This window comes from Mus musculus, chromosome 2 (genome assembly GCF_000001635.26).
Source record: "Mus musculus strain C57BL/6J chromosome 2, GRCm38.p6 C57BL/6J".
In the NCBI taxonomy this organism is placed as follows: Eukaryota; Metazoa; Chordata; class Mammalia; order Rodentia; family Muridae; genus Mus; species Mus musculus.
This window is the reverse complement of record NC_000068.7, coordinates 22,872,951-22,897,505: the sequence shown is the minus strand read 5'-3', so window position 1 is coordinate 22,897,505 and position 24,555 is coordinate 22,872,951. Positions and strand designations below refer to the sequence as shown.

Here is a 24,555-nt window from a genome sequence, read left to right as displayed (position 1 = left end):
TTCTATTCCCTCTCTATATCATTTACTCGCTTTGAAAGGCAACTCTGCCCCTTAAGATGTTTTTAAAGTCTCATACAGCCCAGTTTGGCATTCAACTCACTCTGTAGCCAAAGATTACCTTGAACTCCTGATTTCTAACAAATGCTAGTATTACAGACCTAGTTGAGAATTGACTTTTTAAAATAAGAGAAAGTGCTCAATATGAATTAATGACAAAATCGGGTGTGGTTGCTTAGGTCTAATGCACTGCTATAGGGATAGGGATGGGGGTGGAAACTGAGGCAGGACTACTATAATGTATCTGGGGCCATGCTTAGCTTGACAGTAAGTTCTAGGCTACTCTGGGCTACAGTACGATACTATGTTGGAGAAACAAATTTGTTTTAATAATTGTCCTTAAGTCTTGTAGTCCTTGAGAGACCTGAAGTAATGAAAGCACTCATGTCTGAAGTAGACACCTGAATTCTAAATATGTTTATAGTAGAAAGTTAACACATGAATGAGAAAAACATGATGTTGGACGGTCAAGTAGTCTCCCTTTTTGCTCAAGGAAACGGATATGGATGCCAATGACAAAGATTCTTTCCAGAAAAACTCTTTTCACAGGTGAGGTTTCTTTTCTTTTTCCTTTCCTTTTTCTCCTTCCTTCCTTCCTTCCTTCCTTCCTTCCTTCCTTCCTTCCTTCCTTTCTATAGAGATAAAACCCCAAACCCTCTAAAGTCTAGCTTGCAGTATCAAAATGGATCCCTACAAAGCCTATCTTCCTCTAAGATTCTTCCTACATGCTCTCTTTCTCTTATTTGTTATTCTTTCTATTTAGAGCAGCTTGCATTTTCTCTCCAAATTCTTTTTTGGATAATCCGTTTTATGCATCTTGTTTAGTACAAGCCACATATTTATAAATGTTACACATCTCCTCCTAGTATAGAGTTTGATAAGTACACTGACATATGAAATGTACCAAATAGTACTAAAATTTAAGAGGTGGGTGATTATTTTTAAAATGAAAGATGAATTACTTATACAATTACTCGGTGGCCGGAAAGGTCTCCAAAACCCAAAGTGAAAAAAACACTAACTTCAAAAGTCAGTCTGCAGATACTGCCAGGTAAAGCACGGCACGGACTGACCCAACTCACACAGAAGCGAGAGTCATTTACAGGGCTAAAAACCAAAAGAAAATGAATTTGTAATCAAACGCAGTAGGAGACAGTTTTAAGAATCCGCAATTACTAATTAGATAATGATTTTACTTCAAAGAAGTCATAGGTCTCTCATGACACCCTTCGGCTCTTCTCCTTCTAGTGTCCTTCCAGCGCCTTTCAGGCGTGCGTTCTCTTGTAAGCACCTGCAGCACTGAAGTCCACCCTGGCTAGCATCACTTTGCGTCGCTACAACACCCTTTCCGAATTTTGAGGCTAACTGGATCCGAAACCCGAAATTGCTAGGAAAGTGAAAGCAGAGGTCCCTTTGGCTCTGGTTGTCCTCTCGACACACCCGGGTAGCCCCGGCTTAACAGGGCTGCGCTCCGCCGCTCCCTCTACCTCAACCCCAATGTCTTCTGGATGCCCGATCAGCAGCTCCGCACTTCTGGCCCCGCGACTAGTCCCACTTCCCGGGTGTCCCACCCAGTGGGGACTGCAGGCCCCGGCGCACGTGCGCATCCTCCCATTCATTGGATCGCCGGCTGTCATTGGCATGGTGACCTCTACGCCGCGGACAGCGCGCGCGTCCCGGCCTCACCTGCGCGCGGGTGTCCGAGGCGGCACGTGTTCCGAGAGGCTCCACACAGCCAGGTCGTTCCCGCCGCGGGCTCCCGACCGCGGTCGGCCTCCAGGAGCAGCCACGCCGCCAGCACGACCAGCGCATAGCCATGGTTCAAGTCTGAAAGTCGCGGCGGGCCGTAGCTCCGCCTCTGCCCCAAGCCCAAACCCGGAGCCGGAAGCTGGGCACCGGAAGCGCGAAGCCGCACCCTGTTCCCCACCCGGTCGCCTGTCCTCTTCAACCCTCCTCGGAGCCACTGGCTCTAGTCGGGAGCCGCGTCCGCTTTTATCCAGAAATGTGCGTCCGAACTGTTGTCCTACGCGGGACAAAGCGTGCAGAAATCTGGTTCCGGTACCTGCTAACCCTGAGGCCATTGTTTTCGCAATGCCAAGCTCCGAGTGGACGTGCCAACTTCCTCTAATTAGTCTACGCTGTGGGTTATTGTGTAACAGAAGCTAAGTTGACCTTATCTCTTAGCTTTTGGACTCTATCCTGAAAGCCTTAGAGATGTATACATGCATAGTTTAGCGGTTTTGTTCATGTCTGGATATGGGAGACCAACCCTTGGATGTAATGAACTACGCAAAATTAATTTTTTTTCGTTATCTTATCTCGCCGTGTAGACCAGATTGGCTTTGTATAGACCAGATTGGGTTCAAATTGACCATCCTGCCTCAGCCTATTGCTGCTGAGATTACCGACCTGCGTCCCCATTTCCAACTCTATTTGCTAATGCATACAGTGCAGCTCAGGATGCTCAAGAAAATGTTTTTATTGTCGTTGTTTCATTTGTTCATTTTGCCTGTCGCATGTCGGATTTATTCCGAAGTTGAAACAGCATTTTTATAACACTTTCATCAAATGATTATACATGCTCGTAATAATCTTACGCCATAATCTTAGGTGGAGGCAATGAGAGGCAAGCGCTGGGGAGACTGAAGAAGTTTACTGCCTTCCCATGTTGATGTTTTTTTTCCCATTCATTCATTAATTCATTTTACATCTCGACCCCCCTCTCCTCCCAGTCTCCCTCCTAGGAAGAAATAAACCAGCTGTAATTTTCTGAATCATAATTTTTTTTCTTGTTTGCAACACACTTAAAGAGGGTTAACCCTAAAGTTGAGCTCATTATTTTCTTATTAGGTTTCTATGTTAAAAATGGAGGTTATACATGTATGAAACTTGTCAAAATAAAACGTTTGCTGTTTAGGGTTTTGACTGAGTGGTTGGGTGTTTTCCTAGCATGCACAACATCCTGGGTTCCATCCCAACACCACAAATTACTTAATGAATGAGTGAATGAAATAATCAAATAGGTAGGCTTTGCCTAGATAAGTGTAGCAATAAATACTTTCATGTTCTTTTGACAATGTTATGACCTGTGGTATATTGTTATTGGTAATCTTCCTTTGCAGGTAGGGCAACAGGAATAACCCACAGGGAGAAGGATAGCAATCCACAATTCTGCTGGGCATTTTTTAATGTAAAAATTATCCAGATTAAAACAAAAGCCCTGGCTCTTAAAAAGAAGTTGTAGTGGGTTGTGGTATAAGCAAAAGAGCACGTTCCTAGTATAGTCAAGTCCCAGGTTAGACCCTCATTACCAACACAGACACAAAATCATTGAGCTGTAGTATCCAAGATGCAAGATAACTAGGAAATATATGTGAAGTCATTTAAGGCTTCTAACACTGTTGTGTAGCTAAACTCTGACTCCTAATAATCTATCAAGAAGACACACATAATTCATAGATGTTTCTTTTGACCCAACTAGGCTAGCCAGGAGAGGGAGTCTGATCCTGGAGCAGGTGTTTGGGAGCAGCTGAATATGGGTGCTGTGAACTGAATTGGGGTCTACGACATATGAACCTAATATAAAATATGAAAATAATGTGTTCAGCTTTAGGCCCAACATTTTTAAATGTAAGTATGGTGCAGAACAAGAAGAAACATAATTCACAAATTTGCAGTTGGTACCTTCCTAAGAGTCAATATTTGAAGGACATGGTTAGTTTCTTCAGTCTCCTTTGCATTGTCTCTAATCCACTCCTTATATTTAGGGTGTTGCACACGATCTAGATAATATGTTTTGTAAGCAGGTGATGAGGCACTCTGTCCCCCCCCCACCCCCCACCCAGGTACCAGCCATAAAGTGGATCTAGTATAAAATGAAATGAAGTTTGTTTTAGGGCATGGGAAGGGGGGTTGAGAAGGGAGTAGAGGCAGAGAAAGAGAGGGGACATTGGGGGGGGTGGGGAGGGAGAGAGAGAGAGAGAAGGGAAGAGGCCTACAGAGATCACTAGAGAGGGGGAGAGAGGACAGGGAAAGAGAAAGAGGCCAGAGATAATAAAAAGGGAGGGAGGGAGGGAGGGAGGGGGAGAGAGCCAGACAGAGAGACTGACTAAACAGTTCTTTCATAGCAAGCCTGGCTTGGACCTGAATGTTGCTTGGTGACTGTTGGGCAGAGCCTAGAAGAAATGCTAAAACTAGAAACAACTTTGATCTCTGTCACTGCACTTATGTAAACGAAACAACCAGTCTTGACAGGTAAGAACAGGTATAGTTTGTAATTAAACCATTTTTAAAACTGTCATCTTAGTTTTGGAGGGTTGGCTAGGCTTTTAGACATTTGTCATATTGATGATTTCATTGAAATATCTTTGGTAGGTCCAATAGTCAAGGAAAAATTATAAACATACTACCACATACCATTGCATATATGTCTTGGTTCAGGTACTACATGAAACATTCAAATGTTATTAGATAAAAGATCAGTGAATTATCAACACAACCCTACCTTAAAAATGCTAATGCTTGGCTATTGATGTCATTCTGATGTGCTTACATGTACACCTAGATATAATGGAGTGACTTGAAATATGTTAAATTGTTAGAATGAGCTATTTTAATGATACATCTTCTCACTTGTTTCGTTCATATTTTTTACAATAAAAGTATTCATTATCAGAAATAGGAAACATTTTTAGATGAATGAGGTATTTATTTACATTTAAATAGGTTCACTTTTTTCCTTTTTTGAGACACTGTCAGGCTGACCTGGAACTTAGAACCCATTTTTTTAGCTTCCCTAGTGCTTGGACTGCAGATGTGCATGGTCACTCTTACCGCTATTTTAATCTCTCTCTCTCTCTCTCTCTCTCTCTCTCTCTCTCTCTCTCTCTCTCTCTGTGTGTGTGTGTGTGTGTGTGTGTGTGTGTGTGTGTGTGTATGTATGCATATGTGTTAGTGTGCCCAGGTGGCTGGAAGCATTAGAGCTCCTAGATCTGGAATTACAGGCAGATTGTGGGTGCTAGTAACCAGACTCAAGTCCTGTGTAAGAACACTAAGTGCTCTTAACTACTGAGCTGTCTCCCAAGCCCCCTTTGCCTTATTTTTGAAGCATAGTGATAATATGGATGTTTCCTTTCAGAAAGAGGAAGAAAGAGTTGTCCTCCCTTATTTTTTAAGCTTTTTAAAAGTTTCTTTCTTTAAATACTTCTATTTAAAATTTTGTTAAAAACATTTTTTTCAATATTTTTTATCATATTCTTTTCCCTACCACAACTCCTCTCAGCTCTCCCTCACTTTCCTACTGACCCAACCTTATGTTCTATTTCAAAAGACAAACAAAAACAGAAAACGGGGAAAAAAAAACCCTCCAAAACTCTGGAAAAAAACAAAAAAAAACAAAGAAAAGTAAGACACCCCCCCCTCCCCAATACCACCAGGTATCAATTACAAAAAGCTTCTTGGTTAGGGGTGGGACTTTGTATCCACTTTCCCTTCACAGTGCTGAGGTTTGGTCTGGTTTGAACCTGTGCAGGTCTTGAGCTTGTTGACACAGTCTCTGTTAGTTCATATGCATATCAGTCCCTTTGAGTCTGGGCCTCAAATCATTCCACAAAATAGAAACAAAAGGTACTCTACCCAATTCATTCTATGAAGCCACAATTACTCTGATACCTAAACCACACAAAGACCCAACAATGAAAGAGAACTTCAGACCAATTTCCCTTATGAATATCAACGCAAAAATACTCAGTGAAATTCTCACAAACCGAATCCAAGAGCACATCAAAATGATCATCCATCATAATGAATGAACATCCAAGGATGCAGGGATGGTTCAATATACAGAAATCCATCAACATAATCCACTATATAAACAAACTCAAAGACAAAAACCACATAATCATCTCATTAGATGATGAGAAAGCATTTGACAAAATCCAACACCCATTCATGATAAAAGTCTTGGAAAGATCAGAAATTCAAAGCCCATACCTAAACATAATAAAAGCGATATTCAGCAAACCAGTAGCCAGCATCAAACTAAATGGAGAGAAACTCGAAGCAATTCTACTAAAATCAGGGACTAGACAAAGCTGCCCACTCTCTCCCTACCAATTTAATATAGTACTTGAAGTCCTAACCAGAGCTATTAGACATCAAAAGGAGATCAAGGTGGATAGAAATTGAAAAGGAAGAAGTCAAAATATCACTATTTGCAGATGATATGATAGTATGCATAAGTGACCCGCAAAATTCCACCAGAGAACTCCTAACCTTGATTAAAAAAAAAACTTCAGCAAAGTGGCTGGATATAAAGTTAATTCAAACAAATCAGTGGCCTTCCTCTACATAAAGGATAAACAGGCTGAGAAAGTAATTAGGGGGGCTGGAGAGATGGTTCAGCGGTTAAGAGCACTGACTGCTCTTCTGAAGGTCCTGAGTTCAATTCCCAGCAGCCACATGGTGGCTCACAACCATCTGTAACAAGATCTGGCACCCTCTTCTGGAGTGTCTAAAGGCAGCTGCAGTGTACTTACATATAATAAATAAATAAATCTTAAAAAAAAATTAAGGAAACAAAACCTTTCACAGTAGTCACAAATAACATAAAGTACCTTGGTGTGAATCTAACTAAGCAAGTGAAAATCTGTATGATAAGAACTTCAATTCCCTGAAGAAAGAAATCAGAGATCTCAGAAGATGGAAAAAAATCTCCCATGTTCATGGATTGGCAGGATTATTATAGGAAAAATGGCCCTCTTGCCAAAAGCTATCTACCTATTCAATGCAATCCATATCAAAATTTCAACTCAATTATTCATAGATTTAGAAACAGCAATTTCAAATTCATCTGGAATAACAAAAAAAAAAAAACAAAAACAAAACAAAACAGGATATCAAAAAAATTTTTAATAATAAAAGAACTTCTAGAGGAATAACCATCCCTGACCTCAAGCTGTACTACAGAGCAAATGTGATAAAACTGCATGGTATTGGTACAGTGACAGGTAGGTAGATCAATGGAATAGAACTGAAGACCCAGAAATGAACTCACACACCTATGGTCACTTGATCTTTGACAAAGGAGCTAAAACCATCCAGTGGAAAAAAGACAGCATTTTCAACAAATGGTGCTGGCACAAATGGAGTTTATCATGTAGAAGAATGCGAATTGATCCATTCTTATCTCCTTGTACTAAGGTCAAGTCTAAGTGGATCAAAGAACTCCACATAAAACCAGAGACACACTGGGGAAAAATTCCTAAACAGAACAGCAACGGCTTGTGTTGTAAGATCAAGTATTGATTAATGGGACCTCATGAAATTGCAAAGCTTCTGTAAGGCAAAAGACACTGTCAATAAGACAAAAAGGCCACCAACCGATTGGGAAAGGATCTTTACCTATCCTAAATCAGATAGGGGACTAATGTCCAACATATATAAAGAACTCAAGAAGCTGGACTCCAGAAATTTAAATAACCCCATTAAAAATGGGGTACAGAGATAAGGAATTCTCAAGTGAGGAATACTTAAGGGCTGAGAAGCACCTGAAAAAATGTTCAACACCCTTAATCATTAGGGAAATGCAAATAAAAACGACCTTGAGATTCCACCTCACACCAGTCAGAATGGCTAAGATCAAAAATTCAGGTGACAGCAGATGCTGACGAGGATGTGGAGAAAGGAACACTCCTCCATAGCTGGTGGGATCGCAAGCTTGTACAACCACTCTGGAAATCAGTCTGGCGGTTCCTCAGAAAAGTGGACATAGTACTACCGGAAGATCTAGCAATACCTCTCCTGGGCATATACCCAGAAGATGTTACAACTGGTAATAAGGACACATGTTCCACTATGTTCATAGCAGCCTTATTTATAATAGCCAGAAGCTGGAAAGAACCCAGATGTCCCTCAACAGAGGAATGGATACAGAAAATGTGGTACATTTACACAATGGAGTACTACTCAGCTATTAAAAACAATGAATTTATGAAATTCTTGGGCAAATGGATGTATCTGGAGGATATCATCCTTAGTGAGATAACCCAATCACAAAAGAAATCACTTGATATGTACTCACTGATAAGTGGAAGTTATCCCAGAAACTTAGAATACCCAAGATACAATTTGCAAAACACAAGAAAATCAAGACGAACGAAGACCAAAGTGTGGATACTTCATTCCTCCTTAGAATAAGGAACAACACACCCATGGAAGGAGTTACAGAGACAAAGTTTGGAGCTAAGACAAAAGGATAGACCATCCAGAGACTGCCCCACCCTGGGATCCATCCCATAATCAGCCATCAAAACCAGACACTATTGCATATGCCAGCAAGATTTTGCTGAAAGAAGCCTGATATAGCTGTCTCGAGTGAGGCTATGCCAGTGCCTGGTAAATACAGAAGTGGATGCTCACAGTCATCTATAGGATGGAACACAGGGCTCTGATAGAGGAGCTAGAGAAAGTCCCCAAGTTGCTGAAGGGGTCTGCAACCCTATAGGTGGAACAACAATATGAACTAACCAGTACCCCTGGAGCTCGTGTCTCTAGCTGCATATGTAGCAGAAGATGGCCTAGTCAGCCATCAATGGGAAGAGAGGCCCCTTGGTCTTGCAAACTTTATAAGTCCCAGTACAGGGGAAGGCCAGGGCCAAAATGTGGGAGTGGGTGGGTAGGGGAGCAGGGCAGGGGGAGGGTATAGGGAACTTTCGGGATAGCATTTGAAATGTAAATAAAGAAAATATCTAATAAAAAAAGATGCTGTTCCTCAATAAATGATGAAATATTTTAAAAAAAAAACACCAAACAAAGAATATTAAAACCTGCAAGGGGACAAGGCCAAGTAACATATAAAGGGAGACCTATTAGAATTACACCTGACTTCTCAATGGAGATGGGTGTGCTACATCCTCTGAGACCATAGATCCCAGCACAGGCTACTATACCTAGCGAAATTATTTCAATCCCCAGAGATGGTGAAAACAAGATAGTTTGTGACAAAGTCAAATTTAAACATCCATCTATAAACCCAGCCCTACAGAAAGTACTAGAAGGAAAACTCCAACCCAAAGAGGTTAGTTACACCTGTTGAAAATGCAGGCAATAAATAAGCTCACTTCAGCAAACCCAAAGAAAAGAAACCCACATACCACCACCACCACCACCATCACCACCACTACAACCACCACCAGCAGCAGCAGCAGCAGCAACAACAACAACTGAAATACTACGAAATAACATTAGGAATTAACGATCATTGGCTATTAATGTCTCTCAATATTAGTGGACTCAGTTCCCTAATAAAAAGACAAATGCAAAAATACTCAATAAAATACAAACTGAATCCAAGAACACACCAAAAGATCATCTTCCACAGTTTAGGGATGGTTCAACATGCAACATTTATTAATGTAATCCACCATATAAACAAACTGAAAGGAGAAAATACTGTGAGAAGAGTCTGGTATTGGGGTTATTTCAGGACTCAGGTGGAAACCTAGTCAGTGGAAAAACTCCATGGAATCTATAAAAGTAACCCTAGCAAAGACTCCTTGCAATGGGGGACTTAGGGCCTGAAGTGTCCATCTTCTGTAACCAAGCAAGGCCTCAAGTGGAAGTAGGGACACCAACACAGTCCCCAAACCTTTGACCTACAGATTGTCCTTGCCTGCAAAGTATGCTGGGACAGGAGCCTAGCAGAACCATCATCAAAGAGACCAGAGAAACTTTATCCAGCAACTGATGGGAGCAGATGAGAATCCCACAGCCATTAGGTGGAAATCTGCAGAGAAGGGGAAGGAAGTATTGGAGGAACCAGAAGAGTTTGGAACACACCAGGAGAACATGTTCCCCAGAATCAACTGACCAGAACCCATGGGAACTTGTGGAGATCAGGGAGCCTGTAGGGCTCTCACCTAGGTCCTCTGCATATAAGTTATGGCTGAGTAGCTTAGTGTTCTTGTGGGAATCCTAATAGTGGGAGCAGGGCTGTCCCTGACTCTTTTGTCCACTTGTAGGATCCTTTTCCTCCTATCGGGTTGCCTTGTTTAGCCTTTAAGTGATGGTATGTGCCTGGGCTTATGGTAACTTGTTATGCTCTGTTTGGTTGATATCCCTAGGAGGCCTGCTCTTCTTTCTTTCTTTCTTTCTTTCTTTCTTGATGCAACATTTCTCTATGCAGCCTTGACTGTCCTAGAACTCACTGTGTAGAACAGGAAGGTCTAGAACTCACAGAAATCTATCTGCTTCTACTTCCCAAGTGCTGGGAGTAAAGACATTCACCGTCATACCTGGCTCAAATGATGTACTTTAATTTTCAGCTGGCAAGTTGTGCAGGTATTGGTCCTGTTGCCATCATTTTACAAGATTATAGATTTTATAAGTCAAGATTAGTACCACTGTTTTAATCTCTTCCTTTAGAATTTTCCACATCCAAACATTTCTCTCAATGTCACTGAACAAGAACATATTTAGCTTTAACTGTCAGGGCGGATCGCATTCAGGTCTTGGAATGCCTATAAAACAACTTCTGGGCCAGATAAACAAATTCTGCAACACTGAGCACAAATTGCAGCATTTACTGCCTGGTGGTGTGTATGCCTATGAAAGGCAAATGTATGCTTAATGTTCACAGAAAGCTTCTGATCATAAGACTTCAATATTAAACTTGCACTCACAAAGAAATCAAAATAGAGAAGGGCAGAGGAGGGGTGAAGAGACTTAGTGTACCAGTGCTTGATCTACTCTAACCATATCAATATGCATTTCAGTGGCTTTCCTAAAGTATCTATCAAAGGTTAAAATTTCAGTGTATTATAGTCACTTTGAGGTTTTTTTTCCAATTTTTTATTAGATATTTTCTTTATTTACATTTCAAATGCTATCCCAAAAGTTCCCTATACCCTCCCCCTGCCCTGCTCCCCTACCCACCCACTCCCACTTCTTGGCCCTAGCATTACCCTGTACTAGGACATATAAAGTTTGCAAGACTAAGGGGCCTCTCTTCCCAATGATGGCCGACTAGGCCATCTTCTGCTACATATGCAGCTAGAGACATGAGCTCTGGGGTTACTTGTTAGTTCATATTGTTTTTCCACCTATAAGGTTGCAGCGCCTTCAGCGACTTGGGGACTTTCTCTAGCTCCTCCATTGGGGGCCCTGTATTTCATCCAATAGATGACTGTGAGCATCCACTTCTGTATTTGCCAGACACTGGCAAAGCCTCACAGGAGACAGCTATATCAGGGCCCTTTCAGCAAAATCTTGCTGGCATATGCAATAGTGTCTGGGTTTGGTGGCTGATTATGGGATGGATCTCAGGGTGGTGCAGTCTCTGGATGGTCCATCCTTTTGTCTTAGCTCCAAACTTTGTCTCTAATTCCTTCCATGGGTATTTTCTTGTGTTTTACAAATTGTATCTTGGGTATTCTAAGTTTCTGGGATAATATCCACTTATCAGTGAGTGCATATCAAGTGACTTCTTTTGTGATTGGATTCCCTCACTCAGGATGATATCCTCCAGATACATCCATGTGTCTAAGAATTTCATGAATTCATTGTTTTTAATAGCTGAGTAGTACTCCATTGTGTAAATGTACCACATTTTCTGTATCCATTCCTCTGTTGAGGGACATCTGGGTTCTTTCCAGCTTCTGGCTATTATAAATAAGGCTGCTATGAACATAGTGGAGCATGTGTCCTTATTACCAGTTGTAGCATCTTCTGGGTATATGCCCAGGAGAGGTATTGCTGGATCTTCCGGTAGTACTATGTCCAATTTTCTGAGGAACCGCCAGACTGATTTCCAGAGTGGTTGTACAAGCTTGCAATCCCACCAGCAATGGAGGAGTGTTCCTCTTTCTCCACATCCTTGCCAGCATCTGCTGTCACCTGAATTTTTGATCTTAGCCATTCTGACTGGTGTGAGGTGGAACCTCAAGGTTGTATTTATTTGCATTTCCTTGATGATTAAGGATGTTGAACATTTTTTTCAAGTGCTTCTCAACCCTTTGGTATTCCTCACTTGAGAATTCTTTGTTTAGCTCTGCATCCCATTTTTAACGGGGTTATTTGAATTTCTGGAGTCCAGCTTCTTGAGCTCTTTGTATATATTGGATATTAGTCCCCTATCTGATTTAGGATTGGTAAAGATCCTTTCCCAATCTGTTGGTGGCATTTTTGTCTTATTGACGGTGTCTTTTGCCTTACAGAAGCTTACTATTTTATGAGGTCCCATTTGTCAATTCTTGATCTTACAGCACAAGCCTTTGCTGTTCTGTTTAGAAATTCTCCCCACCCCCCTGTGCCCATATCTTTGAGGCTTTTCCCCACTTTCTCCTCTACAAATTTCAGTGTCTCTGGTTTTATGTGGAGTTCTTTGATCCACTTAGATTTGACCTTAGTACAAGGAGATAAGAATGGATCAATTCACATTCTTCTACATGACAACCGCCAGTTGTGCCAGCACCATTTGTTGAAAATACTGTCTTTTGTCCACTGGATGGTTTTAGCTCCTTTGTCAAAGATCAAGTAACCATAGGTGTGTGGGTTCATTTCTGGGTCTTCAATTCTATTTCATTGGTCTACTTGTCTGTCGCTATACCAGTACCATGCAGTTTTTATCACAATTGCTCTGTAGTACAGCTTGAGGTCAGGCATGATGATTCCACCAGAGGTTCTTTTATTATTGAGAATAGTTTTTGCTATCCTAGGAGTTTTTATTATTCCAGATGAGTTTGAAAATTGCCCTTTCTAATTCGTTGAAGTATTGAGTTGAAATTTTGATGGGGATTGCATTGAATCTGTAGATTGCTTTCGGCCGGATGGCTATTTTGACTATTAATCCTGCCAATCCATGAGAATGGGAGATCTTTCCATCTTCTGAGATCTTCTTTAATTTCTTTCTTCAGAGACTTGAAGTTCTTATCATACAGATTTATCATTTCCTTAGTTAGAGTCACACCAAGGTATTTTATATTATTTGTGACTACTGTGAAGGGTGTTGTTTCCCTAATTTCTTTCTCATCCTGTTTATCCTGTAGAGAAAGGCCACTGATTTGTTTGAGTTAATTTTCTATCCAGCTACTGCACTGAAGCTGTTTATCAGGTTTAGAAGTTCTCTGGTGAAATTTTTAGGGTCACTTATATATACTATAATATCATCCTCAAATAGTCATATTTTGACTTCTTCCTTACAATTTGTATCCCCTTGACCTCCTTTTGTTGTCAAATTGTTCTGGCTAGGACTTCAAGTACTATATTGAATATGTAGGGAAAAAGTGGGCAGCCTTGTCTAGTCCCTGATTTTTGTGGAATTGCTTTGAGTTTTCTCCATTTAGTTTGATGTTGGTTACTAGTTTGCTGTATATTGCTTTTATTATGTTTAGGTATGGGCCTTGAATTGCTGATCTTTGCATTACTTTTATCATGAAGGGGTGTTGTATTTTGTCAAATGGTTTATCAGCATTTAACAAGATGATCATGTGATTTTTGTCTTTGAGTTTGTTTATATAGTGGATTACGTTGATGGATTTCCGTATATTAAACCATCCCTGAATCGCTGGGATGAAGCCTACTTGATCATGATGGATGATTATTTTGATGTGTTCTTGGATTCGGTTTGCCAGGATTTTATTGAGTATTTTTGCATTGGTATTCATAAGGGAAATTGGTCTGAAGTTTTCTTTCTTTAGAGTGCCTTCTGTTTCTATTTTGTGGAATAGTTTGAGGAGAGTTGGAATTAGGTCTTCTTTGAAGGTCTGATAGAACTCTGCACTAAACCCATCTGGTCCTGGGCTTTTTCTTTTTTTTGGGGGGGGGGGTAGACTATTGATGAATGCTTCTATTTCTTTAGGGGAAATGGGAATGTTTAGATCATTAATCTGATCCTGATTTAACTTAGGTACCTAGTATCTGTCTAAGAAGTTGTCTATTTCATCCAGGTTTTCCAGTTTTCTTGAGTATAGCCTTTTGCAGTAGGATCTGATGATGTTTTGAATTTCCTCAGGTTCTGTTGTTATGTCTCCTTTTTCATTTCTGATTTTGTTAAATAGAATACTGTCCCTGTGCCCTCTAGTTAGTTTGGCTAAGGGTTTATCTATCTTGTTGATTTTCTCAAAGAACCAGCTCCTGGTTTGGTTGATTCTTTGAATAGTTCTTTTTGTTTCCACTTGGTTGATTTCAGCCCCGAGTTTGATTATTTCCTGCTGTCTACTCCTCTTGGGTGAATTTGCTTCTTTTCATTCTAGAGCTTCTAGGTTTGCTGTCAGGCTGCTAGTGTATGCCCTTTCTAGTTTATTTTTGGAGGCACGCAGGCCTATGAGTTTTCCTCTTAGGACTGCTTTTATTGTGTCCCATAAGTTAGGATATGTTGTGGTTTCATTTTCATTAAACTCTTAAAAAGTCTGTAATTTCTTTCTTTATTTAATCCTTGACCAAGGTATCATTGAGTAGAGTGTTCTTCAGCTTCCACATGAATGTTAGCTTTCTATTGTTTATGTTGTTATTGAAGATCAGCCTTAGTCTGTGTTGATCTGATAGGATGCATGGGGTAATTTCAATATTTTTGTATCTGTTGAGACCTGTTTTGTGACTGATTATATGGTCAATTTTGGAGGAGACACCATGAGGTGCTGAGAAGAAGGTATATCCTTTTGTTTTAGGATAAAATATTCTGTAGATATCTGCTAAATCCATTTGTTTCATAATTTCTGTTAGTGTCCATGTGTCTCTGTTTAGTTTTTGTTTCCTGGACCTGTCCATTGATGAGAGTGGAGTGTTAAAGTCTCCCACTATTAATGTGTGAGGTGCAATGTGTGCTTTGAGCTTTACTAAAGTTTCTTTAATGAATGTGGCTGCCCTTGCATTTGGAGCATAGATATTCAGAATTGAGAGTTCTTCTTGGTAGATTTTACGTTTGACGAGTATGAAATGCTCCTCCTTGTCTTTTTTGATAACTTTGGGTTGGAAGTCGATTTTATTCGACATTAAAATGGCTACTCCAGCTTGTTTCTTGGGACCATTTGCTTGGAAAATTGTTTTCCAGCCTTTTACTCTGAGGTAGTGTCTGTCTTTGTCCCTGAGGTAGGTTTCCTGTAAGGAGACATATGTTGGGTCCTGTTTGTTTTGCCAGTCTATTAGTCTATGTCTTTTTATTGGGGAATTGAGTCCATTGATATTAAGAGAAATTAAAGAAAAGTAATTGTTGCTTCCTGTTATTTTTGTTGTTAAAGTTGGGATTCTGTTCTTGCTGTTGTCTTCTTTTAGGTTTGTTGAAGGATTAATTTCTTGCTTTTTCTAGGGTGTAGTTTCTATCCTTGTGTTGGTGTTTTCCCTTTATTATCCTTTGAAGGGCTGGATTCGTGGAAAGATATTGTGTAAATTTGGTTTTGTCATGGAATACTTTGGTTTCTCCATCTATGATAATTGAGAGTTTTGCTGGGTATAGTATCCTGGGCTGGCATTTGTGTTCTCTTAGTGTCTGTATAACATCTGTCCAGGATCTTCTGGCTTTCATAGTCTCTGGTGAAAAGTCTGGAGTAATTCTAATAGGCCTGCCTTTATATGTTACTTGACCGTTTTCCCTTACTGTTTTTAATATTCTATCTTTATTTAGCGAATTTGTTGTTGTGATTATTTTGTGTCAGGAGAAATTTCTTTCTTGGTGGTCCAGTCTATTTGGAGTTCTGTAGGCTTCTTGTATGTTCACGGGCATCTCTTTTTTTAGGGTTGGGAAGTTTTCTTCTATAACTTTGTTGAAGATATTTGCTGGCCCTTTAAGCTGAAAATCTTCATTCTCATCTATTGCTATTATCTGTAGGTTTGGTCTTCTCATTGTTTCCTGGATTTCCTGGATGTTTTGAGTTAGGATCTTTTTGCATTTTGCATTTTCTTTGATTGTTGTGTCCGTGTTCTCTATGGAATCTTCTGCATCTGAGATTCTCTCTTCCATCTTTTGTATTCTGTTGCTGATGCTCGCATCTATGGTTCCAGATTTCTTTCCTAAGGTTTCTATCTCCAGAGTTGTCTCCCTGTGGGTATTTATTTATTTATTGTTTCTACTTCCATTTTTAGATCATGGATGGTTTTGCTCAATTACATTACCTGTTTGGTTGTGTTTTCCTGTAATTCTTTAAGGACTTCTACCTGTTTAGTAGTGTCCTCCTGTATTTCTTTAAGTGAGTTATTAATGCCCTTCTTAAAATCTTCTACCACCATCATGAGATATTATTTTAAATCCAAGTCTTGCTTTTCGGGTGTGTTGGGGTATCCAGGACTCACTGTGGTGGGTATACTGGGTTCTGATGAAGCTCAGTGGTCTTGGTTTCTGTTAGTAAGATTCTTTCGTTTGCCTTTCACCATCTGGTAATCTCTGGTGTTAATGTTCTAGTTGTCTCTGGCTGGAGCTTGTTCTTCCTGTGATTCTGTTAGCCTCCTGGGAGTCCAACTCTTAGTCCCAGTGGTTGGAGAACTCTTTGCAGGCAAGCTCTCCTCTTTCAGGGCAGGTGTCCAGAAGTCTGGCGCTCTGACCCACCTCCTGAGTCCTGGGGTCAGAGTCCTCCCTGTAGGTCCACTCTCCTCTGGCAAGGAAGGTGTCCAGGGGTCTGGGTCTCAGCTCAGCCTCCTGGCTGTGGATGAAGGCCCAAAGAAACCCTGTCCAAGAAGCTCTGTTGCTTCTGTTGCCCACATGCTCTCCAGTGATCACGTGTTCCTGGGTGTACTAGGGGTCCTGTTGCATGGAGAGTTCTCTGGGGCCCTTGGTTCCCTCAGCTGGGTTCAGGCAGAAGATGGCAGGGATGGCCCTGGCTGGAATGAATTCCAGCTTCTTGTCAGGTGGGGTTTCTTTGTCCCTGTTCCTGCTGGCACAAGACCCTATGTGATTCTTTGGAGCTGATGTTGCATTCCACTCACCTGTGATCATGAGGTTCTCCATGTGGTAGGGGTCTTGTGGCATGGAGAGTCCTCTGGGGCCCTTGGCACTCTCCACTGGGTTCAGGCGGAAGACAGTAACTGCTTCCTGGTCCAAGGGAGTCTCTCAGGGGTGAAGGGAGATGGTGAGATATTCTGCTGTCCAGAGAATAACCACCCAGAGCAGAAGTCTGTCAGACAGGAACTCTCACTTTGAGTTTTTACAGTCCTTTCTTGCTGGGGACAGCATACCATGACAGGGACTGCCTGCAGCAGGCTGGAATGGAGTCATCTCAGAAGCCTGATGCAGCTCCTTGTAAAAAAGGGTGGTGTCTGGGACCCTGAGAAGCAGGAGACACATCCCTCCAGAGGATCTGCCATCTGAAATAAGGGACTGCCTTTGGTAGGCAGGGATGGAGACATCTCAGCCTGCAGCAGCTCTTTGTAAACAACAGTTGTTCCCATTTCTCATAACCTTATTCCTGGACATGTGGCTGTATAGATTTCATCTGTGTGTAAAGTTTTTCAGCTGGCCTTGGTGTGTATAATTTTTCTATTATATCTGACTTTCCTATTTCTTCTTCTTCTGGTGAATTCTGTGAAACTAGATGTTCCTGATGTAGTGATTCTTGGTTGTTTGTTTTTTTGAGTCAGTGTTTCTCTGTGTAGCTCTGGCTGTCCTGGGAACTCACTCTGTAGACCAGGTTGGCCTCCAACTCAGAAATCTGCCTGCCTCTGCCTCCCAAGTGCTGGGATTAAAGGCATGTGCCACCACTGCCCAGCTGTAATAATTCTTAAGCAATTAAAAGTTGAGGCATAGGAGCATAGCACAGCACAGTCCTAATGGCCCAGGTGTATGCCCTCTCCCCAGCCTTGAGCAGGCTGAATCAGACCTTGTTTTGCCACAGGTGGCTAGCCCACCTAGGGTGGAGACTTCTGACCTAGGTGCAGTCTATTGTCCTGCCACATCTGCAGCTTCCTGCAAGAAGCCACTACCTGCTGAGCAACTGAGCTTGTCTTCCTGATGAGGTCCTGGCAAAGTGAGGGATTCATTTCTCCCCTTCAAGTTCAGACCCTAGAATTGAAACATTGAGCCTTGAGCAGAGAACTTTGTCTTGGTTCGTTATTTCTCTTTCCTTCCCATCCATCCCCAGCTTTCCTTTCAGGAACCCAGTAACCCGTGGCTGCTGGTGGCAACACAGGTTCATGTTGTGTATTCTCGTCTTGGAAACAATGCAATAACTGCACAATGGTAGTTCTAGATTAATGCTTGACTTGCAGAAAAAGTTTGAAGAGATTGTTAGAAAATGAAATAGAGCCAACATTAGGACCCCAAGAAAGGAAAAGATTATTGAAGTTATGAAATAAGTTTTGCACAACATTTAAGAGTAGTTCCTAGATAAACAAGTATACAATGCACAATATTATATCCTAATAAAACTAATTCAAAACACTGGGATTCTTAGGAGAGTCATTGTGTGCAATGTGCAGACACAGAAAGCTACCAGAACTACTGAGTTAAGGGTTAACTTGATTCTTTCTGGTCACTGCCTGGCAGCTTTGCCCATGTCGTTTATCATTAGAGCTTCACAGGAAAATGTAACTAGTTGATCTTGGAGTTCAGAGCTATAAAGCTTAATAAGTTAAAAGTTAAAGTTTAAATAATGATGTTTGCAATTTTATTATTGTTTTGGCCACAGGCCTGGGAATTAGGGGAGTTTGAAACTTTGGGGAACAATTGTAATTCTTGATTCTTTGTGGGATGTGGTTATTCTTTTGAATTTGATTTGGAAGATATTATACAACTCTTTTTTTCTACATGCTTTTGGAGTATCAGTAAAAGACTGGGGCAAGAAGAAGGTGAGTGAACATGTGAAGAGCAAGTGAGGTGAGAATGAAGTGTGCATGAGGTGAGTGTAGAGTGAGTAGAGAGAATGTGAGAAAGAATGTGAAGAGTGTGTGAAGACAGAATGTGAGGTGTGTATGGAGAGTGTATGCAAGGAGAGTGCATGTGGTGTGTGTGTGAGTTGTGTGTGAAATATGCACAGGAGAAAAGCAGAGTGCACAGGAGAATGCAGTGTGTGCTCAAGCTGAAACTGAGAGAAGGGAAAGAGGGAGAGAGGGAGAGAGGGAGAGAAAGGAGAGAGGGAGAGAGAGGAGAGAGGGAGAGAGGGAGAGAAGGGAGAGAGGGAGAGAGGGAGAGAGAGGAGAGAGGGAGAGAAGGGAGAGAGGGAGAGAGGGAGAGAAAGGAGAGAGGGAGAGAAGGGGGAGAGGGAGAGAGGGGGGAGAGAGGGAGAGAAAGGAGAGAGGGAGAGAGGGAGTGAGAGGAGAGAGGGAGAGAGGGAGTGAGAGGAGAGAGGGAGAGAGGGAGAGAGAGGAGAGAGGGAGAGAAGGGAGAGAGAGGGAGAGAAGGAAGAGAGGGAGAGAGAGGAGAGAGGGAGAGAGGGAGAGAAGGGAGAGAGGAAGAGAAGGGAGAGAGAGAGAGAGAGAGAGAGAGAGAAGCAACTTTAAGCCTTGAAAAAAATGCCTGTCAGTTTGTACCCAAAAAGTAGTCTGTGATATTTATGGGCCTTCAAGATATTTGTGGGCCTTCAAGATATTCCTGCTTCCAGTTAAGAACTACGATCCTGTGTCAAGACTGGACCCTGATACTCTGTTATATAAAGAAAAAGTCTGGTACAAGTAGAATTTAGGAGATAGGATGTGAACCAGCCCTGTGGGGCCTGCATGCGTTGGGGGTCTCTTATGAAGCCCATTACAACTGTATACCCCCTTTTATCCCCAAGGAACTCAGGTCCTGGTCCTTTCCCTCTCCTGGTCCACAATGATGAGTTCCTAGCACCTCTTTCACTAGCCTCATGTTCTCATTACACATAGCTTAATAAGGAACAATTCTTCACTCCCTCTGGCTGCTGATGTTTTCAGAAAGTCTTTCCAGTTAGGGAAAAGCTCTGGACAGTTGATAGAAAGTTGCAGTTTGCAGAGATACAGTGAAGCAAATGTACAAATAATGGCTAAGCTGGGAAAAGAGGGGAGAGCTAAGAATTTTTCAGAACCTGTTTTGGGACCAGGGTGCTTAGATGCATGCTTGATCCAGGCTTCTTAAATCACAGAGATGAACTTTTAGTTTGCATTTAGTTGCACTAGGTGATTTTGTTTACATAAAGTCAGAACTTTAATTCACGGAGTGTACTGGATCATTTCCTGATTGCCTTCATTCTCAAGACTTCACAGCTGACAAACAGGAATCTGTACTTCCTTCTATAGCTTTGACTATGAATCCCTCCCTCAGTTTGAATGCTCTCAAATAAACTAAGTGAAACTCTACTCTAGATTCCAGGTGACCAGAATTCCAACAGATGCTCCTGATCTGCAATCATCGTAGTAGTTTTATTTATTGTTTTATTTTTATTTCGAGACCAGGTGTTGCTACAGCCAAGACTAGCTTTCTGACTTGATTACAAGCATGCACCACCACACCTGGTTCTGGGTGCTTATTTTGATCCACATTTGTGAACCCAGATTACAGTCCTTATAAAGGACCATTCAATTTGAGCTCTTTGTAATAGCTTCATTAATTTATATCAGATTTAAGCAAAGTGGACCACATTCATTAATGTATATCAGATTTAAGTCTGTGTGGCCACACTCATCATTCTTAGTCTCTGAACTGCTCTCTAAAGAAGCATGCCATCATGCCTGCCTGCCTTGTTCCAGGGATCTGCATAACAGCCAGAATCAGGAAGTTATGATTTTACTACACTGTTATAAAACCATAAAACTTAAACATGAATGATCTAATGTGTGTGGGGTGAGATTTGAAATAAAGTGTTTGTTTACCTTCAATTTCAAATTCTTGCTCAAGAACATTTGAGCTCACTTTCGTCGAGGTACCCCTCTTTCTGCGTTCTTGCTTTACTAATTTTAATTACTAGATATGTTAGTTTTAGAACTGAGTTCATTTAAAATATTAGAGCTAACTTCTTTCCAAATATTGAAAACTAAGATTGATTATCTTTAGTTTAAAAAATATATTATTTTTATCTTCTATATACTCTAAGGGAACTAAAGATTTTAAATGAAAAAATATAATTAGGAACAAAAGCAGAGTCGTGAAGTCAACTTCAAAGTTCGACAAGGCCACCGAGGAGCCAATTAGAGAAGGCAAAGCTGGCTCACCCAGCACAGAATATGCCGAGTCTTAAATTTCTGCAGTTCACGATCAGGATACAGGATGCACACCAGCCTGTCTTTTCCTGTTGCTTTATCTGAAGGATATTTGTACCACTGCATCTAAAGAGTCACAAAACAAAAACTGTCCAGTTTTGTATAGCTTTGTCCATCCATTTAAAAAACAAAGACTGGTCCAGTAGAGCACTTGCTAAGCCAGTATGAGGATCCAAGCCTCAGATCCACATACAGGAGGAGGGAGTGGACTCTCTCCATAAAGTATCCACACATGCACTCACACAGATATATCACACACAAATGCTAATGTGGTGTGTGTGTGTGTGTGTGTCTGCCTGGTCATTGTTCAAACTTAGGAAAGAAAAAACCAAAAAAGTGAAAAGTTGGCTATGTGTTTGTTGTACACTTGCCAAGGTAGGCACTCATGGGTTCATTCCCAGCCCTTCAGAACCAACCCACCCACCCACCCACACATAAAAGCAGTATTTGGGCCTGAGATAGAATCAACCAAGAAGTATAAAAGAAATGAAACATCTGCTTTCTTTCTCTCCTCCCCACCTCCATTTTGTTATGTCAGAGGTTAGACACCAAGAAGGAAATAGAACAAGACTTAAGAAGGCATAGGAATTTGAAACTTTTAGAGAGTCAAATCTAAAGTAGTGCTGACACCATATAAAACTTACACACTGTTTCTAGAGATACTGTTTTCAGACAAACTTTAATTTTTAAAATTTGAGCCTTCTGAACACACGAAAACATACCCAGAATATCATTTCAGTGAACCTGGACTGCAAGACAAAAATGTATCATGTGAAAGCACACAGGATGTACATGTGGGTGTGCTTGGATATATGTAGTTAGAAACCCTGAATATGGCTACCTTAATGGCTATGAACATAGTATGCACAACAGTGAAGAGATTTTACATTATTTCTAGTCGGAAAACATTTTACTAAAATGAACAAGATATATGACAATAGAGTACCAAAACATGAATTTTAATAGAGAGCATCCCAAATACTAACATGTCCCTAGGGTATATTGCCTCTTTTCTTTTGCAATGCTTTCATGAGGTCTGACATAAAATCTTGCTCACTGTTCCCTGGTGCACCGGGGAGTCCTTGGTTCTCTTGCCTCTTGGGGGGGACTAGGGGCTTTTTGGGGGGCAACGGAGATGACTTAGTTATCTCCTGGGAGAGACAGGGCGGGGGTGGTGGCGGGGGTGGCAATGCAGAGTCTTCAACAGCTGCAGGCGGTGGGGGTGGTGGCACGAAGTCTGGTGGCTCCTCCAGGTAGGGCGGGGGCGGGGGTGGCGGGAGTAGCCCGCTGTTGTCCTCCTCAGGCGGTGGGGGCGGTGGAGGTGGCAGGAAGTTCTCCGGCGGGTGGGGGAAGGTGCAGGTGCCAGGGCCCTTGACCTTGGATGGCAAGGCGGGGCTGCCACAGGTGTCTGAAGACCGTCTTACTGGAGGGGGTGGCGGTGGCAGGCTGGACTTAGGACGGTGGTTCTCCCTGGTTGCTCCTGGGGAATGGTTACCCAAGCCTTGCTTTTCATCCTTCAATAAAGAAACAATAGAGTTCTTACAGTTCTTGACAGTACATCCATCATGTGGCATTGCCGCTGATGGGATTGCCCCATTCCTTCCTACACTGGGTCTTAACGTGCTCATGAGCTCACCTTTCTCCAGGCACAGGAATGATTCCAAATGTCTGTCACATCATTAGATGTGAGCACTAAAACAGCACGCTCTGTAACTGGGCATCTTAACCACATTTACTCTAGGAGGTGTTTACTGTGTTTAGGACAAGCACAGACCTTCCCTAGCAAGTCTTACACAGAAGTTAAATGTCTCTCTAAAGTACTAATAAATCCTAACTCAACTCAAACTGGAAACCAGACGATTCTCTAAGACTCCCTACTCCTGACCTAAGGCAAGCTATCAGTGGGCATATGCAGGAACACAATTTTAGGTGTGTGCATGAGTATATGTGAGTGAACTATCCCTCTGTGCCACACCGTTGACAGCATAGAGGTAATTAAGGGGCATCTCAGAGTGTTCACCAAAATATCTTGGCTTAAAATCTAGTGAAGCACTTGGCTAAAGAGCTCACAGACTCTAGGGGTGAACATACTATTATTTTTACTAAATGGACAAAGTTTTAAACTGCCTTCTAAATCTCTCTCTGTATCTTTAGGTTAGTGCTGCTTCGTCCCCATCGGAGAAAATTCTTTGCACAGTGGCCAACAGTCATTACAGAGACTCACACTGATCCAGGTGCGGAGAACAAGTATCAGTGACGTGCTCACTCATACATGGAACATCTTTGTAATACACCCTCCCCCCCCCCCCCCAAGACTCAGTTCTCTGGAACAAGAAGAGGCAAAAGGACTGTAAGAGCCAGAGGTTGGAGAAGATGAGGGTGAAAGTATGTCCTGGACATGACAGGCCATGACCTGCATAAGATCCAGCTAGTGGACTTTCCAGCACAGCTGGCACAAGTATAGGAGCTCCTACCCCTAGCTGAGGATCGACTGACTACTGAGGAGGGAGAGTCAGTTCTCCTTAGGGCTATGGTCCCTGGCAGGTTGACTGTGACCCAGTGGATGGCCCTATACCCATGAGTATATAGGTAACACTGGACTCAGTGGGTTATAAGAAAAAAGGGAACATGGAGTTGAGAAGGAAGAGTGTGTGGGAGTGAGGGGGTATTTGAGAGGAGTTGGAATGGGGGGATGGGGGATAAATGTGCTTGAGATAAATTGTGAATTCTCAAAGAATAAATAAAGAATATTATGCTAAAAGAAATCCTCTTTGTTTAGACAGCCTGCTTGGTTAGGATGAAGAATGTACAAGTGAAGAAACTGAGAAGTAATCCTGTCTGGGTGACAGGTAACTCTTTTACAAAGCCATAAAGGATCTCTTCCTGCTGGAGAGTGTGTCCAATCTTTCCCTTGGTTGTGGATGAAATTTCCATGCAGCACTGTTCTTAGAACAAAGGTTCCAGTTCCTAGACTCTGCCCTTCTAAGGAGGAGTTGATCATAAACTTTGTCCTTGTACCTTAGAAGGTTCCAGAAGGGAGAGGTTGGAAGCAGGACACATAGTCTAAAATTGTGTGTGTGCATTTGTGTGTGGGTGTGAGTGCGTGCTTGTGTGTTATGAAATTCAGGTATACAATGAACATGAGCTGCCTCATGTTATAGTGAGATAAGCCCTAGAGTCAGAACACTTGACCTGGCTTAAGTCTCTCTAGACTCTAAGGTCTACAGCGTTCAATAGAGGACTTGACAATGGCAATAACAATGTGTATTTAAGTAACAGTGTATTTATATAAATGTAACGTCCCCAGCAATTTCAGGCAGCTGAATTGAATGACTATGTTCTGGTGAAAACCATCATCACTTT

The 24,555-nt window shown here is 41.7% G+C and overlaps 2 protein-coding genes and 1 long non-coding RNA gene across 17 annotated transcripts in view; 1 reads left to right on the top strand and 2 right to left on the bottom strand.

Moving 5' to 3' along the window:
* Nucleotides 1–3,124, bottom strand: part of Pdss1 (prenyl (solanesyl) diphosphate synthase, subunit 1) — a 45,885-nt gene extending 42,761 nt beyond the window's left edge. For 6 of the 11 annotated variants that reach the window (XR_374108.4, XR_001783152.2, XR_001783150.2 and 3 more), the window contains exon 1: nt 1,744–3,124. Coding sequence is in view for 3 of the 11 variants with exons in the window: in XM_006498188.4 (XP_006498251.1) it covers nt 1,744–1,875 (132 nt within the window). In the remaining 8 variants the exon portion in view is untranslated. The remainder of the gene's footprint in view (nt 1–1,743) is intronic. The other 5 variants (NR_149721.1, NM_019501.3, NM_001355467.1 and 2 more) reach the window with 3 other exon arrangements.
* A 1,011-nt stretch (nt 3,125–4,135) lies between these two features.
* Gm52503 lies at nt 4,136–23,957 on the top strand. The gene is made up of 2 exons (XR_003953772.1): nt 4,136–4,311; nt 23,347–23,957. It is a non-coding gene; the product is annotated as a predicted gene, 52503 (long non-coding RNA).
* Nucleotides 21,853–24,555, bottom strand: part of Apbb1ip (amyloid beta (A4) precursor protein-binding, family B, member 1 interacting protein) — a 119,683-nt gene continuing 116,980 nt past the window's right edge. For all 5 annotated transcript variants that reach the window (XM_006498186.3, XM_011239139.3, XM_030251888.1 and 2 more), the window contains one exon: nt 21,853–22,706. In XM_006498186.3, coding sequence (XP_006498249.1) covers nt 22,185–22,706 — 522 coding nt within the window. In that variant the 3' untranslated portion in view covers nt 21,853–22,184. The remainder of the gene's footprint in view (nt 22,707–24,555) is intronic.